General features: G+C 38.1%; 1 protein-coding gene across 7 annotated transcripts in view; it reads right to left on the reverse strand.

Moving 5' to 3' along the window:
- Nucleotides 1-543: 543 nt before the first annotated feature.
- Nucleotides 544-16,286, reverse strand: part of plcb4a (phospholipase C, beta 4a) — a 40,191-nt gene continuing 24,448 nt past the window's right edge. For 5 of the 7 annotated variants that reach the window (XM_072689258.1, XM_072689261.1, XM_072689257.1 and 2 more), the window contains exons 23-38: nucleotides 14,953-15,004; nucleotides 12,713-12,815; nucleotides 12,253-12,417; nucleotides 10,940-11,144; nucleotides 10,511-10,599; nucleotides 8,369-8,513; nucleotides 8,146-8,198; nucleotides 6,938-7,003; nucleotides 6,660-6,775; nucleotides 6,346-6,421; nucleotides 6,037-6,212; nucleotides 3,395-3,496; nucleotides 3,094-3,151; nucleotides 2,914-3,000; nucleotides 2,740-2,776; nucleotides 544-1,249 (exon numbers count right to left, since the gene is read on the reverse strand). In XM_072689258.1, the coding sequence (XP_072545359.1) occupies nucleotides 1,176-1,249; nucleotides 2,740-2,776; nucleotides 2,914-3,000; nucleotides 3,094-3,151; nucleotides 3,395-3,496; nucleotides 6,037-6,212; nucleotides 6,346-6,421; nucleotides 6,660-6,775; nucleotides 6,938-7,003; nucleotides 8,146-8,198; nucleotides 8,369-8,513; nucleotides 10,511-10,599; nucleotides 10,940-11,144; nucleotides 12,253-12,417; nucleotides 12,713-12,815; nucleotides 14,953-15,004 (1,604 nt within the window). In that variant the 3' untranslated portion in view covers nucleotides 544-1,175. Of the gene's footprint in view, nucleotides 1,250-2,739; nucleotides 2,777-2,913; nucleotides 3,001-3,093; nucleotides 3,152-3,346; nucleotides 3,497-6,036; nucleotides 6,213-6,345; nucleotides 6,422-6,659; nucleotides 6,776-6,937; nucleotides 7,004-8,145; nucleotides 8,199-8,368; nucleotides 8,514-10,510; nucleotides 10,600-10,939; nucleotides 11,145-12,252; nucleotides 12,418-12,712; nucleotides 12,816-14,952; nucleotides 15,005-16,286 lie in introns of those variants that run through there. The other 2 variants (XM_072689262.1, XM_072689263.1) reach the window with 2 other exon arrangements.

The raw sequence follows: 16,286 nt of genomic DNA on the forward strand, positions 1-16,286 counted from the left end.
CTATCCAATGGCGCTGCGCTAGCAGCTGTTTGAAAAGATGCAGCAGCTGGCTTTAACCCTCCGAGTCTAATGTAGTCAAGATGTGATAATGGGAGCTACTGGAAGAAATGGGTGAAAAAGGACTAAATTGGAGAATAAACTGGAAAAAGAAATGAATCTATTTAGAAATGGATTATTTGCTATGGACCTTCACAATAACTCATTTTTCATTTTACCCTCAAAACTCTTTCACATGGAAGCAATAAAAGTTGTACACTTGATTCTTCTGAATACAGTTCATTTGGGCTCTGGAAGACTGCAATTGGTCTCATAAATATTCATATTCTACATTGTGGTGCCCTCCCTTTCCCATTTTGAAACGTTTATTTTCAGATGGTGCTCTCTGAATCACTGTATTTAAATGATGAGACATGCAGTGTCATGTCTAACAATGGAAATCAACCAGAAACAAGATAGGAAAATAGGAGGTAGTCAAAGATGCTCAAAAAAAGTCTCCACATTAACAAAGAATAATGCATTTTCATAGAGAGGGAAGTTAACATCTTGTGAACTTTGGATGTTTTAATTAAACACACTTGCAATTGAGAACACATCTGCTTAGGATCATTTACTCATACAACTATAGGTTGTCAGCAAGTTGATCGCTCATCTGCTGCACTGACTGATTGCTTAGCATTTCCATGTATTAATTTGTCTTTATTTATTTATTCATTTTTTATAGCTTACTGTCTGGACTGCATGCATCAGTGTTCCCCAAACTATTTACATATTAATATTTGATGTTTAACTTTAATTATAAAGTTATAATGAAAAAAGTTATAATCAAATTATCATCAAACAAGTGCTCCCACTCAACAACTTGGTCTTCTGTTCTACAAGACTTTTTGCCCTGAGTGTGTGTCTAAAATACAGTGTTTACTTCTAATAAAACAACAGAACAAACTCAATTTAGTGTACAGTGTATAGGTCATACTGTAATACAGTGGTGCATGAAATAAAATCTTCTATATAAAAACATTTTATAAACAACTTCATAAAAAGGGGTTTATATAAAAGCAATGCCCATCTTCATGGTATATTTAGTTTAGTACTGAAGTAACAGAATATAAACATGTATATAAATTACACTTCTAAGGCATTTATGCAGCTGTGTGTACTTGTTTAAGTGTGCTGTCTCAAGTGGTCAAGGAGTTTAGGGCACCAATGCGGATCAGTCCTGCTTCTCCTTCATGCGCTGAATCACGTTCTCCTGGAAAAGAACACCATGGACAGATACAGTGTGCACATCATAAACCATAGTGCTTTTTCCACTCATAAGTTTTGGTCATCTTTTCTTTACATTAAGAAGACAAACAGTTTCAATGCATGGAAAGTAATTCAAACTAGAATCAGGAGAGGAGGAGATGTGAAGAATTCATTCGAAGAGGTTGCCGTTATTACTAGTAATTATTTATCACCCATTAAAACAAGCAGCGGAATTCTGTCAGAAGTACAGATTTGATTAGTTTAATTGTGTTCATAAGAGGAGGCATTTTATAATCATTTAAATAGGATGAAAGTGCTGCAGACTGTCTTGATTTGCAGAACAAAAATGGATTCTGTACATTTTTCTGATGTTGGAAACAGCCCAGACGTGCAGACGCGAAGCAGTCAACGCAGAATGTAAATCAAATGTAAATGCAATTCATTACTAAACTAACTACGTAATTTAATATGTAATTGCATAATTGCACTGAAGTGGTACTTTCACAACAAAAGTAATAACTCTTGGCTTCAAAGTAGGATACAATTAGGTTTTCCCTTGGGTCTTGCTTATGCTGTTGCCAAATTAATAGCATGCGCCCTGTAGTCGACTTTCAAAAGAAGATCTTAGATATGCATCTATACATACATCAAAGGAGCACAACTCTCAATTCTTTGTGCACATTCTTGATGGCCTGCATAGAATATCCAAGACAAAAATTGATTTAAGTGGGGTGGTCCTGTGGACAAAGGCGCAGCCCTTATGATCTGAAGAATCCCAGGTCATGCTGCCTGCCATCGGCAGCCGCAGTCCCAGAGAGCAAAATTGGCCGCACTCTTACGGGGTGGGTAGATGGCGCTCTCTCCCTTCATTACTCTGCAGAGTGTGATGCAGCCTGGCGATGCCGCATCAGTGGCAGTTCAAAAAGAGGCGGCAGCTGGCTTTGTATGTATTGGAGGAGATTTTTACCCTCCTAGTGTCAGGGGCATTGCTTGTGCTAGAGGGGGAGCTACATATGGGTGGGTTAATAGGCAGTACCAAAATCGCAGGAAAAAGGGAAACATTTGACCAAAGTAAATAAATAAATAAATAAATAAATAAATAAATAAATAAAATGTGAGGGACTTGACTCACAGGCAGGAGGAAAAATCTCCTGTTTTTTTGGAGAGGCCAAAATGAAAATGTAGAGTAAAAAGTAAATTTCCTGTAATAAATCTACCAAAAGAATTGCTTTAGCAATAAATTACAATTATTCAAGTATTTTCCACTCCTGATCCAATGACCACTGTGGGTGCCACCATGCTCTAATAGTGATTCAGTGACCAGAACAGTACTCTTCCACAGATCAGCTCAATCGCTCCAGCAGTCTGGGAAAGTCTGAGCATGGAGAAACACTTTGTAGGCGTGATTCATTGCATTTTCATAGAGAGAAATGAAAGAATCATGAGGCGCAAGGAGAGGCACTGTAAAATTGATTAGTGAATGCAAGCTCCTACCTTGATGCTGTGATTCTGAATGGTGCGATTTCAACAGCTACGTTAAAAAAAAAAAAAAATGAAAGCAAATAACAAAACAAATGAGATAGACGCTAATCCCAGAGAGCGGATAATGATAATATTTAGCTGAAAGTGATACTTTAATTCTGCATCAGAAGAACAGATCTGCTCTACCTCTGCGATATATTTATCCAGCTTCTCCAGTTGTTCATGCTGGGCTGTCTGAAGCTGTTCAATCTCTTTAGACTGGCTCATGGCAAGCTGTCAATCAACGTCATGAACATTATTTCACATAATTAGGGCCAAGCAAGAAATAGCCTTGAACATTTACTTCACAGGATTAGAGCTCTATACCCTCTTTCTTTCTGTGAGAAATTTTCTGGTGTTGTTGCTGTTCAGTTCTCGAACCCTCCTGTGAGACAAGCAGAGAAAAAAATAAAAAAAAACAGAAAAGAAGAGAAAGAAGAACAGAGTCACACTGGACTCTGGCTCCACACTATTACTCTACATCAGTACAGAGTACATTTGTGCTAACCCATTTATGGCCATTTGTGCTCACTTGTTTATGGCACTCATGTACTTAACCCAGGAAAACAGATGAATTTACCACAGATAAACTTTGTTGTGGCTGCTTTTTCCGTAATGGAGCCATTACCGTTCTCGCTCTGCCTTGTTTTTGATGCTTTTGTCCTGGCTGATGGCTTTGCCGTTCTCCATTGAAGACTTTGCTTGGTTGGCTCTCATCTCTTTACTCTGTCTGGAAAAAAGCACAAACGAGCAAACAGACAGGACTATTTATTAAATCAGGAGTAATATCTGAAATGGATGCAATATCAACTTGCCTTAGGATATTCAATTCCTATTAACATTAGTTGCTAAGTTTATGGATAATGTTTATAGCCTGTCTCTAGAAGACATATGGTAGCCTGCGATGAGAGAGCAAAAGGGGGTTTCAGAAAATAAAATATACCATGATATTATAACTTATGGCAACCACTTGAGACGATCAACTATGAATTTCAATGTCGAATGAAGCATATTTATATATTTAATGAACAAAGAATGATGTAGGACTCTGGAAAGGGAATATCAAACCAAGATCCGGAAGGCATGCTTGTTTTGTCATAAAACAAGCACAGACAGCACAGCCAGAGAAGAATCCCACAGTAAAGACCCTGACCTGAGGCTATTATTTGGCACAGTAGGGAGGCATAAGGCCATCGCCGAGTTTGTGAATAAATGAAGCAACACAAAGCTACATCCTACATGACATACATCCACACTATTAGTTATTATCTATGTACAGATGCTAAAACTGGCAGTGGAAGGTTTAATATCCATGAATGTCTTGGGATCCAGCTTATGTGACACACTTTGATGATGCTATTGGAATACAATCTTTAAACCATGAGAATGCGAAACACTGACGGTTTCCTGAGACAGAAAGAAACAACGAAACACAGGTACAAAGTCAAAAACAACAACAGATAAACAAACAAACAAAAAACTACAGTTGAGAGTCTAGTTAGAGTCAATGTGTGTTTTTTTTAAACAGGCAGCTTAGGACAGCGTGTTCTACTGACATCTGTTTGTAGTAGTTTTTCAGACTGAAAGTGAACAAATAATGAATTATTAATTAACACATTATATTTAAGAGTGCAGTTACATGTTTGGTTGAGAGCCTGATTAATGTATCAGCTTGCTAATAACAGTGGCTGATATTAAGGTTATAAAGGTTCCAATATGGCTGGCCCAAATGATTTGAATATGATCTGAATTCTTTGTAAGTTTAAATTTCTCTATTTTATATACTGAAGCTTCAGCCACAAGCCTAAACTACCATACATTTCATTAGAAAAGCCTGTTAATAAAAAACTGTTAATGAGTCACAGATTCATGCCAGGTTTCAGTGTGGCAACTGCAGCTCAGGCAACAAAGATGTCCAAATCTTGAGAGCACTTTATGTTACTGTGTGATGAGAAAAACTGACAGTTCTCTGTGAATCTGTGACAGATACAATACACAGGCAGTTTGATGCCATCTCAAATATGTAACTATACTGATCCTTATTCAAGAAAATGCCTTACATACACATTGTGCTACACAGCTGATTTCGATTCATTTGCACCATCGCTGTTATATGCAATAAATTAAGTCCACTCATGATGATTTTTGGTTTTATGAACCAAAAGTTATAATTCATATTTCCATAACCATTTTCTGACCTGTTGTGCCTTTAGGACTAATATATGTAAATGAATAGCATATGTAAATGTTTAGACTGTGTGCCCTAAATTGTGTCCTTTCAAACAGTAGGCCAGGCTAGGTTGAATATATTGAATATGTTTCTCAATGTTGAGTGTATGGCCTGTGGAATGAAAGGTATTTATATACTGCATCAAACCCTTTTATTTACAAAAAAAGAGACAATTGGGTTTTCAATAATAGCTACTCTTTATCACAGCGTTGCCACCTACTGAAGATTTTGAACTACAGTAATGAACATACTTTAAACTTTGAGCTTATGATGTATCCTGGGTCTGTGATTGCTAAACATTTGCAATGCTGTTCCAAGTGGTTGCTATGGTGTTCCATGCGGTTGCAACAGCTAAGCAGCTGCTAAGCTTTTCCAGGTGGTTTCTAGGATGCTGCTAGCTGGCTGTTAGACAGCTGGTAACATTTTGATTACTAGTTGGTATGCCATGTCTGACAACAAAGCTTTTGCTAGCTGGTTAATATGGTGCCATGGGTGGTTGCTAGGATGTTGCTATGTTTACTTTAACCTTACATTGTTTCAAGGGTGTTTTTAATGTATTAGCTTATGAAAAAAAGATTCTAGAAAAGATTCAACCAATCATTCCTACTAGTAAAATGGATGACAAGCTACCCTAGTTGTACATTGCTGAAGAATTAATTGTAAATTAAGTATATTTTATTAACTAACTCATTCATTCATCTTTACCAGCTTCTTTCTGGTCAGGGCCGTGGGTCTGAAGCTTACCTGGAATTACCGGACACAAGGCAGGAAAACACCCAGGACAGGGCACCAGTCCCTTGCAGGGTTATATGTCAATTAGATTTAGTAAAATGGAAAATTACATAATTATATTGACTAATGTGATCTGAATGTTTAGATAAATGTTCACAACGTACAGTATAAAGACAGTGAGGAGTATTTTCTGCACGCTGAAATTCTACAGAAAAAGCCCTCCTTGATGGGTCACCACTGTCTGATCTTCACCACAGTCTCAGTTCCTCACACTGAAATCTCTGTATGCTTAAAGGTGAAGAGCTCACCGTTCGTGGAGGTGTGTAAGCTGCTGTGTCTGCTGTTCTTGTGTCATTAGCATGAGCTTTCGGAGCTGCTCACACTGCTGCAGAACATGCTGATCTCTCAGCTCCTGGCTTTCAGTGCTATGGGCCTTCATCATCTCATCCCACTCGTGGGCATGGGCAGCAGCCACATCTTTAACCTGTTGTTACAGTAGCGAAAAAGGGGGAAAGGGGGCTGTAGTCACACTGCTGTCGTACTGAACACCCTGAGTGCTGTGCAAAGCAGGGAGAGTGTAGTGCTCTGGAGACAGAGCAACAAACAGAATTCAGCACCTTTGTTTTGTGGTCTGCGGTTATAGTCTTCATCTTCATTTCTATTTCTCTCCCCATTTCACAGCAGTTACTTCCACTGAGGTCGTATGAAAAATAAAAAAGAGAATTCGTTCTGTTCCGCACAAAAAACAAGATTAAAAATACATTCTGTTGAAAAATCATGAGTCCATGGCCTTCATTTTTCACTTTTCTGTACTCTTATCCTAAGTGTGTTTTTTATAACCAGATTAGGTTTCACTTCACCATGACTCACAGCCCTTGTGTGTGTGTGTGTGTGTAGGCAGTATTCATGAGGTGTGTCACATAGATCATACCTGACTTTCTTGCAGTTTTTTTCGAGTTGCTTTTCCAGCACCCGCTTTTCTTTTTCATGCTGCAAAACAATCTTGTCCATTTGAGTGCAATGAGACCTCTGCAATGCAGTGTGCGCCTGTAACACGAAGGAACAACATCATTGCATTAGAGTTCAGTACTCCTGCCCCACGGGCTCACGCTCCCGACACTACATCTTGTAAACGGCAATTACCAAACGCAGCAACAAAGTGCCCATAATCAAATTACCACACCCGAGAAAATCAAAGACTTCACTCGCCTTTGTGTGCTTCTTCTTCAGTGCGTTAAGATCCTTCACCTGCTTCTTAGCCAGTTTTAAATATTCCTGGAGCATTATTAAAAAATAAAGTCCAATACATCACTCAAAAATATTATAAATAATAGCTTAAAATAAATGCCCCAAAAACACCACAATTCAGTATAGAAGATGCATAGAAACTAGGGTTAGGTGATATCCATTTTTTAACACAGTCAAACCATCTCCAAATATTAGCGCAAAATACTGTATTACCGGGGGAGCAGCATCAAACCAAAAAATGATCACAAACTAACTGAAACTCACAAATTAAGTGAAAATTCTGCACAATTTGAAATCAATCATTTAACAAACATTAAAATATCAGTCTCACAATTGTTAAACGTTAAACTGTCAAACGTTAAACTGTCACACAGTACATACAGCTCAGTGCACCTGCTGTCCTGACCAACCGCTGCACTACAGACAGTAGACAAGTGTTGATGATAAAAACTTCAGTGTCTGAGTGAACACTGATGTTGGAAACTCGTAAGAGTCATGTTTTGTTTTGACCCGTGTTTTGACCCGTAGCCAGCTAGCTAGGCTTAGATACGTTAGCGAGGAGGCCAAATGCTAGAGTACAGTAGGTGTTCCAGCTAACGGAGGCCAAATTACACACATACACACACACACAAAATTATTATAATAATAATTGGATTGTATATCACCCAAACCCTCATATGAACAGAATTTGTTGTGATTGCATGTTAGATTGTCTCCAGTATCTATGTAGTTATATAATCCATGTAATAATTTAACTACTAGTGATGTAGTGATAGCGGTTACAAAATTGCAGTATTACAGCTCGTCCGATCACACACACACACACACACACACACACACAGACACACACACCGTACTGTAACAGGAAAGACAGTTCATATAAATACAATCACCCTCCTCATTACACAAGTAGAAAACGATGAAGAGAATATGCTGTTACAGCTGTAGTTACATCGTTAAGTCCAGCGCTTATACATATGTGGATTTACACAAACTGTACTACTACCTGTAATCCATTCATCAACAGCAAATACATCACCAGCTGTTATACTATTTCTGCCTGGATTATTAATGTGTAAATGTATTACAGATATTTACTATGAAGTGGGACCTTTTGCTCTAGTCAAATCAAATCTCTGCCTCCATATAAAACAGAAAATTCTCTATACCTTCATCTGTTTCAGGTCATCGACAGTGACTTGAGGCATGACAGTGGCCATATCTGAAGGTTCAAGGAAAAAAAAAAAATCATACTGTCAAGTTAGAAAACGTGGAAGCATATATTCGGACTCCACAGGACACTACGGGAAAAATGAAAGAGTTCTACAAAACATGCTTTTTAAGTCTGCAGATATGAATCTGAATGCATAAACAGGCACAATGAGCACATACCCTTTTTAAAGTAAACACTGGCATTCTGTCCTGATGACGTGCTGCGCGTCTCCAAACTCCTCTGAGGTGACAGTGACTTCACCTGGTTCGCCTTTCCCTTCTTACTCCCCTTCGAACTGTCATTCGGCACATCAGCGATCTCCCACTGCACAACCAACCAAAGAAATCAAACACGGGAATGACGTGTTTGCAAGGTCTACACACGTCCAAATTTAAACCCAATTTGAATCTTTTGAATGTACTGTGCCATAAGTAATTGGACAGTGTTATTTTTTTGTCTGCACATTGGCTCTGAAATGAAGCAATGAGGTTAAAGTCAGAGAACTCTCTGTATTTCAAGGAATCATACCTGAACTGCAGAAACTAGTATCATCTTTAAAGTGTAATGAAACATTTGCAACTAATGTCTACATGAAGTCTATGATCCACACACATGAGAAGGTGCTGGCTAACATCTCTGCTCATGTCCTGACCGCCCTGTAATGCAGCCATTTTCAGTTCCTCCAACGTTCTGAGTTTTTGTTGTAATATTTTCAGTGATAAAATGCTCAACAGACTGTTGCTCAGTTCACTGACTTGCCATTTTGCTTCCTACTATTTGGCCTTGAAAACCTTCATACTTCCTAAATGTAATGTTTTGAGATGTTGTCCTTTGGCAAGGTGAAGCACCGTCCACCGAACTTGAGGCATTTGGTTAGATCTGAGCAGATAAGATGTCTCAGGACACATTAGAATTCATCCTGCTGCTGGGGTTGCATTATCAGTAAAGACAAGTGAACCACTTTCACTGGGAACTACATGCTCATGCCTTCATGATTTACACATTAGCAGCTTCCTACACACACCCCTCATCCCACTAATCTTCACTTCATATGTCTGGTAGACTTTGTTTTAAACTCTAATCTGTTCTCATGGCTTAGCAGTGATGTGGTAGTGAGATGTTGGTTGAACTGTTGAAATTTTCTCCTCATAGAAGCATCAACAGCTTTTTATTCAGTTCAAGCAGCCCTGTGGTTTACCAGACAGTGAGTTCACCAGAGCGCTCCTGCTTCTTAAAAAATGCCAAATGATTTTTACTCAATTTATGTTTAGTTTCTTGGATTATTTCTCTGATTGATTTATTCTTGTTTCCTTCTTTGAGAACCAACCGCAATGACCAAATAAGAATTCGGCGTCAATCCAACTCAACATTAGTCATAAATGCTGAGGAGAATAAAAATGGACGGCAGCTGTAAGAGGTTTTCAGTGGCTGGATAGCGAGGAAATGAGTGAATTAGAAGATATACACATATAGCAGAAAGCGCTCCATTTGAATGCAGGAGGAGGACTTGGCTGCAGCGTCAAAGGAATGTAAAAAGCAAGTCAGGTTTAAAGAAAGCAAGGACATAAACCAAAGAAGTGTCCGTGGCCCAATAACATGCCCTTTTAACAGCGAGCCCGAAAGCTCACTGATTCTCTGTAATAAGGCCTGCAGTCAGACACTGGATAGCTCCTGTGATGCTGGCGAAGATGAAACCGAAACTTCACATGAAGCATTGCTCTTTTGCTCGTCAGTTTAATGAGCCTGAACTGTTCAGACGAATGTTGGACCACAAATGCTGGTCACATTGAACAGATAGCTCAAAATGTGTACACAGTGTAAACAGGATATGGTGGAAAAATCTGATTTGGGACACTGAGAAACAGTGTAAATTGCCATAAGAACTAGCTGACATTGACAAGTTTACCCTCACAGTTAAGGTTTCATATAAGATCCAATATGCTGGAGTTCAACAAACCAAACCAACAAACACCGTCACTGACCATTTACTCTCAGACTGTGCTGTGCATATTCAGAGGCAAGGCAGTTTCTCACCCACACAAATTCACCCACCAATTTCATCTTGATTAGAGTGGAGGTGGGCAAAAATCAAACTGCAGTGACTGTATTATTGCATTCATATTCTCAGAAAACACTGATTTCCTCAACTAGAGGAAGAGTGCAGAAGGTATGCCTTTGTTTATTGTGTGTCTAGATCCAATATAACCTCAGAACATTTTACTTTGTAGAATGTGAATAATATTGAGCTATGATCTAAATATCAGAAAGTACAGCACTGATTTACAGTAATGGTCAGGTGCAGTAATGATGGAGATGCTCACCGTCTCAATGCCCATGGCTCTCATTTGGTCTGTTCTCTTTTCACAGATGGATAAGAACTTCTTGGGATCAGACAGGGCATCTACAATAGCTAAATTTAACAGTTAACACAATGCTTAATAACATTACAGACAACAGTTTCTCAGTTATTCTAAAGACCTCTATAATAACAGCTATGGAATATTAAGTAACTATAATTAATTACAAAAGAATTACTATTACACAAATGCATAAGTTAAGCACTTGCATGAAAGTAAAGATGTGGATGCACTGACAGGTCCTTAGGGTTTAGGGGGTCTATAACAATAATTAGCAACAAGCCAATAGCTTCTGTAAACTGTCTTTTCTTGGAGTTTACACTTGCAGTGTAAAGACAACAAAGACGCCCCTCAAGGGCATCCGTGAGGCAGATCCTGTTCAAAATGTCTGACCTCCAAATCCGTCTGGTACATATGTTTTGAGGACGATGTTGCAGAAGACGGTAGGCAAGGAGAGAGGCTTGTTGCCCTCGTTTCGTAGGGAGATGTGTCTGTAGCCAGCCTGCAGACCGTCCAGGGGGAGAATCCTTTGGCCAATCAGCTTATTGTTGTCATCATACACGGCTATTCTGAGCACTGCAAGGTCCGGTAGGATTACCTTTGGGTTGGCAGAAAGTGCATTATTCACTCACTCTATCTCTCTCTCTCTCTGTATGTGTATGTGTCTGTGTGTGAGTGTGTGTGTGCTGTGTGTACATGAGGAATTTCAGTGATAAGCAGAAATCCACAGTGCAGTGGAGCAAAGACATGAGGAGAGAGCAGAGAGGCATGGAAATACACACAGCAGCTTTTCCTCAAACATTGCTTTTATATTGCTGAAGCTTTCTTTAGATTAAGCCTAATGAGACTATGAAGGTGTTATGACCAAAATGATAAATCAGTGGCCAGGCATATGATACAAAGTCCAGAATCAGTCATATAAATTTACACATAGTACTCTGCATAAATCTTAGATACTTAGGAAAATAAGCATTTATTTAGTAGGAAAATATTTAGTAATATTAAAATAAACACAAATGTTGTGTTAATTTGTGTATGTCAATGACCATTTACAAACAGCTCCAGAAGCCAAGTATTATTTGTAGACATTCTACAATAACCTGCTTTATCTATCATGTTCTTATTAAATGAATTCAGGTGAGCTGCTGGTTGAACCAAACCATCTACACGGTGGTTGGAAGTACGTGGGAGAAATGTGGCACCAAACCTGTGTTGTTCTGATGAGCTCAAAATTTTATACCTTTTATTATATTCACATTTATTAGTATTTATTCTAAATGCTAAACAATATTAACATTAATATTTTTGTTGTATGGCTGACACGCTTATTAAGAGTGACTTACATTTGAATCATATGCTGGACTGCTATGGAGATATTTATCGTATATTTATCGTCACTGTGATGAATGGACAAATATAAATGTTAAAAAATGACCTGTAATTTTTATATAGACTTCCACTGAAAGTAAAGGTTCTCCTGTAAAGTTGTTGTTTTGGAGATATGAGGTTTTTGCATGACAGCAAACCATATTTTGTCGCCTTACACTTGTACTGAGCAATTATAATAAAGCTGTTTAATGTTTAATGCCACATATTATATGTGATGCAAATAATAATAATAATAATAATAATAATGATAAAATAAGCAGATAGAAAAATATTATCAGTAATCAGTATTAATTAGTAGATGTAATTCTTAAGCTTACCTTTCTAAACACAAAAGGTTCCTCATTGTAAACAGGGTTTAGTCCATTGTTCATCACCATCCTGGTCCGGAACTCTTTGCGAATGGTATCTGTGGGCAGCCCATACATGTCCACCTCCACATATGTGCCGATCTTCTTGTCGGACAGAAACTGGCCTGAAATCACCTTAAATACAGAACATGAGAGGAATGTTGTTTTCAGCATTTGAAGGAATGTCTGCAGTAGATCTGAACTGAAAAGCTCACATGTGAGGTGGAGTGCAGCCACTTCCATGACCTTTCTCTCATCTCTACTATTGTGCACATAAATTTAACACCCTATAATGGCTTCAGCTGGCAGCCTTCCGCCCTATCCACAACTCTCTACACGCTTTCAAATGTTCAGAAACTACTTAACAGCCCTTCCACAAATAAAACGACAATACTTAAAAGACAATAATTGACATCTCAAGTGGACAGACCTGGACACTGCAAGTGGCTGCAATTACTCCATCCACAGGAGTCTCTGAAAAAGGATCAAACATGCGGTCCGGACGTCGCATGAAATCTGGCTTCAGCAAGTACCTGCCAGAACAAAACAACACGCAAACTGTCAGAAAGCACGCTGCCTTATTTGCATTAAAGTACAACTGAGTCGTTCATCATCGCAGCCATTATCTTCAGTCACCTTAGAGCAATGACCCATTTAATTAAGCCCCGCTTGTCCCGTATTCAATTTACACTTCTGAACATAACACTAATGGATACAGCTCAGCTTTGCCTTGATAAATGTGTTGATTAATATGTTTAGAGTTTTCACACCATTGCGGTTCTCTTCACAGCGTGCAAAGCACATCGTTATTTGATGAAAGTAATTAGCACCATCAACTGGCGCAGTCCTATGGATTATGTGCTCTTCAAGGAGAGAAGGTCCACTGCGCTCACAAGTAATTGGCGCATAATCCAGAGTAAATACACCACAATACAAGAAACATACATATTACACTCTTACTCCAGTTCACATCAGTTTTTAATAAGATTTCAAAGAAACGGAGTGTGAAATTAAATACAGACTTCTACATTTATCCATTACAATCTATTAATATTTATAGTATAATATATATATATAACCTTACTTTTTGGGCATTTGGATGATCTAGTCTGATCTAACTCTAAAAACGTACCACACATTCTCTACCGGGTTTCAGAACCTATATTTCAAAGTGTTTCACTGCTTTACAGTGTTTGGTTTGAGAGCTTAGTTCATGTCACATTTATAGCCAAGAAGCAATACACCTTCATTAATCAGGCTCATATACAGCTCTGATCTTAAATCACTTACATCTGTAATTTCCTGTGAACTCAGTTCGCAAGCATACAGGAAAATGTTAGCACAAATTACATATTAGGCTATAAAACAGCAATTAATCTTTCAAAGTAAATGATTTTCTCTAAAATGCAAGCTATTACTTGGTGGTCATTTTTTGAGGTTAAAGGGACACTTGCAATCAGCACTACTAAATCTACTGTAAAAGTGCCCACTTGCATCCTACAGCAGTGTTGAAGTGGTCTCTAGAGTAGGATTCCCTTGTTTAAATATTAGGAGAAAATAAATGCTGTATACTATATCTTGAGGGTAGGAGAAACATTTGACCTGTCCAGGGGTGGGTTATTGCAGGTTTGGTGCCCACTTGCATCCTACAGCAGTGTTGAAGTGGTCTCTAGAGTAGGATTCCCTTGTTTAAATATTAGGAGGAAAAAAATGCTGTATACTATATCTTGAGGGTAGAAGGAACATTTGACCTGTCCAGGGGTGGGTTATTGCAGGTTTGCATGCGTTTGCTGACAAAAGCAGAAGAAAGCCAGACAGCTAACTTACTAAACCTTCTCGTACAACCTTAAAACTGTGATAGTTGTCTTTATATACTCGCTACAGACGAGATAATTACACCGCCAGATGATGAGAACATGCTAAAAGTTTGCAAGATAGATACTAGTCATTGTTTCTTCTGAAATGAAGGATGATTTCAAGGGAGTTGATCCTGCTTTTGATGGAGTAAGTGTCTCTACTATCCAGGGAAGAAGGCTTTCTACTAAATTTTGGAGCATTGCTGCGAAGATCTTATTGCATTCAGCAACAAGAGTGTGTTAGTGAGGTCAGGATGTTGGATGATCACAACCCCATCACATCCCAAACTCCCCAGCTCATCCAAAGGTCTGCTCCACAGCTCAATGCTGGGGGACTTTTTACCCCTCTAGCCCACGGCTGGCATTAGGCATGGTTCATCTGCTTTATTTTATAGGCAATACTTTTCTACAGGGACTGCCCAGGCTATAGGTATGCATTTGCACATCTGTGTCAGCAAAGAGTGCAATTTAAAGTAGCTGAATGCCTTTATTAGAAGGGGTGTCCACAAACATTTGGACATATAGTGTACATTAGTTTTGCTGGTTTTCTCTAACTGAAAGCGGGAAAACAAATGTGGCTGGTGTTCGTTTTGGGCTGAATAAAGAAACTTTTTTTATGATTTTGTTTGACGACCAAGAGTTACAGTAGTGCTAGCTTGGCTGCTAGGCCAGCACTCAATACTTGCTGAGCTGCACTTGGAGACCTATGTGTGCTGGTTACTGTAGTAACTGATGAGACTAAGGGATATAAACATTGCCTTGCAAAACACGTATTGCTGAATATCCCTTTAATGGTGATGTACCGTTCGCTTACCCACATGATCCATTGTACTCAAACTTTCCCTGGTTCAGCTGCATTGCCAGATCTGCAAATACACAGCAAGCAATACAAACAGGACATCATTCAAAATTCTCCCATACCTTCACCACCATCAATTCAATACTGGTTTGAAACGGAACCAAGCGCTCTCCTTCAATCTTGTGTAGCGGTGTCTGCAAGGTGGTATGACAAGACATAGGACACTGATATAGGACATTGACTTGGAGCACCAGGTACATATATTTTAGGTAATAACCCTTGATGTTTGGTTTGATCTTGTATTTGTGACATTCTCCTGATTGTCCAGCAGCCAGCAGCTTTCACTTTCTGACTCATTAATTGTGTTTGCCATATTCTCTTTCAGATGACAGCAGAAGTACAAACAGACCACTGATTGCTGAGCAAATACTCATCTGAGTTTTAGGTATGCACAGGCTATCAGAGCAGACCTGAAATATGGCTGATCCAGATGTCTTGGAACGACACAAAGGTTTCTGGGCCGAGAGCTTGTTTTCAATATTCAAAAATATGCCTTCAGATAAACAGAGAGTCAGTGAGATGTAGAGAGAAGTGCTTTAACAACTGTAAACTGCAATACTGTAACTGAAATACATGTTTAATTAGGGTTTAATTAACCAATTTTGACATCAATAAAATACAAAAATGGGGCAAAGCAAAAGGATATATTTTTATTAATAATAAATTCAAGTCTCCATAAAGTATCTATTCTATAACATTTAAAAAATAATAACAAATTAAATAAAACATAAAATCTAAAAGTTTAGAAATCACAAGGTCATCAGAATAATTTGTTTAAACAAGGAAAAAATGATATATTTTTATTATAACAGTAATCTCTCATATTTATATGACATTTAAGAGGATGTCACTTGCTAAGATCTCTTTATTTGCAGTGTTTAAATGTTATTACTATCCATATAATTATATATTATATAATATATAGTATTATTATATTTTGTCCCATTTTATTTTTTAGATTACATCTGCACATTTTGTTCCATTTTATTTTAATGATGTTTTTGATCCATACATTTAATACATTTTTACCTTGTTTCTTATCCTTTTTGGTTCATATGACAGTTATCAGAGAGCTTCAATGCTAGTTGTACCCCAGTACCTGTATGACTTATAAACTCAACTACTTTTAATTCTTGTAGTTAGCTATTAGAATAAGCTGGAAAAGTTCTGTATCGATACAAAAAGACTAAATTTAAAAAAAGGATATGATGAATATCCTGTAAAATGTTGAATTATTTTCTGTTTTCAGTTTAACAAGTCGTTGGGACCAGTTTTTCAGACCTTCATTC

The sequence above is a fragment of the Salminus brasiliensis genome, chromosome 10, assembly GCF_030463535.1.
Source record: "Salminus brasiliensis chromosome 10, fSalBra1.hap2, whole genome shotgun sequence".
NCBI lineage: Eukaryota > Metazoa > Chordata > Actinopteri > Characiformes > Bryconidae > Salminus > Salminus brasiliensis.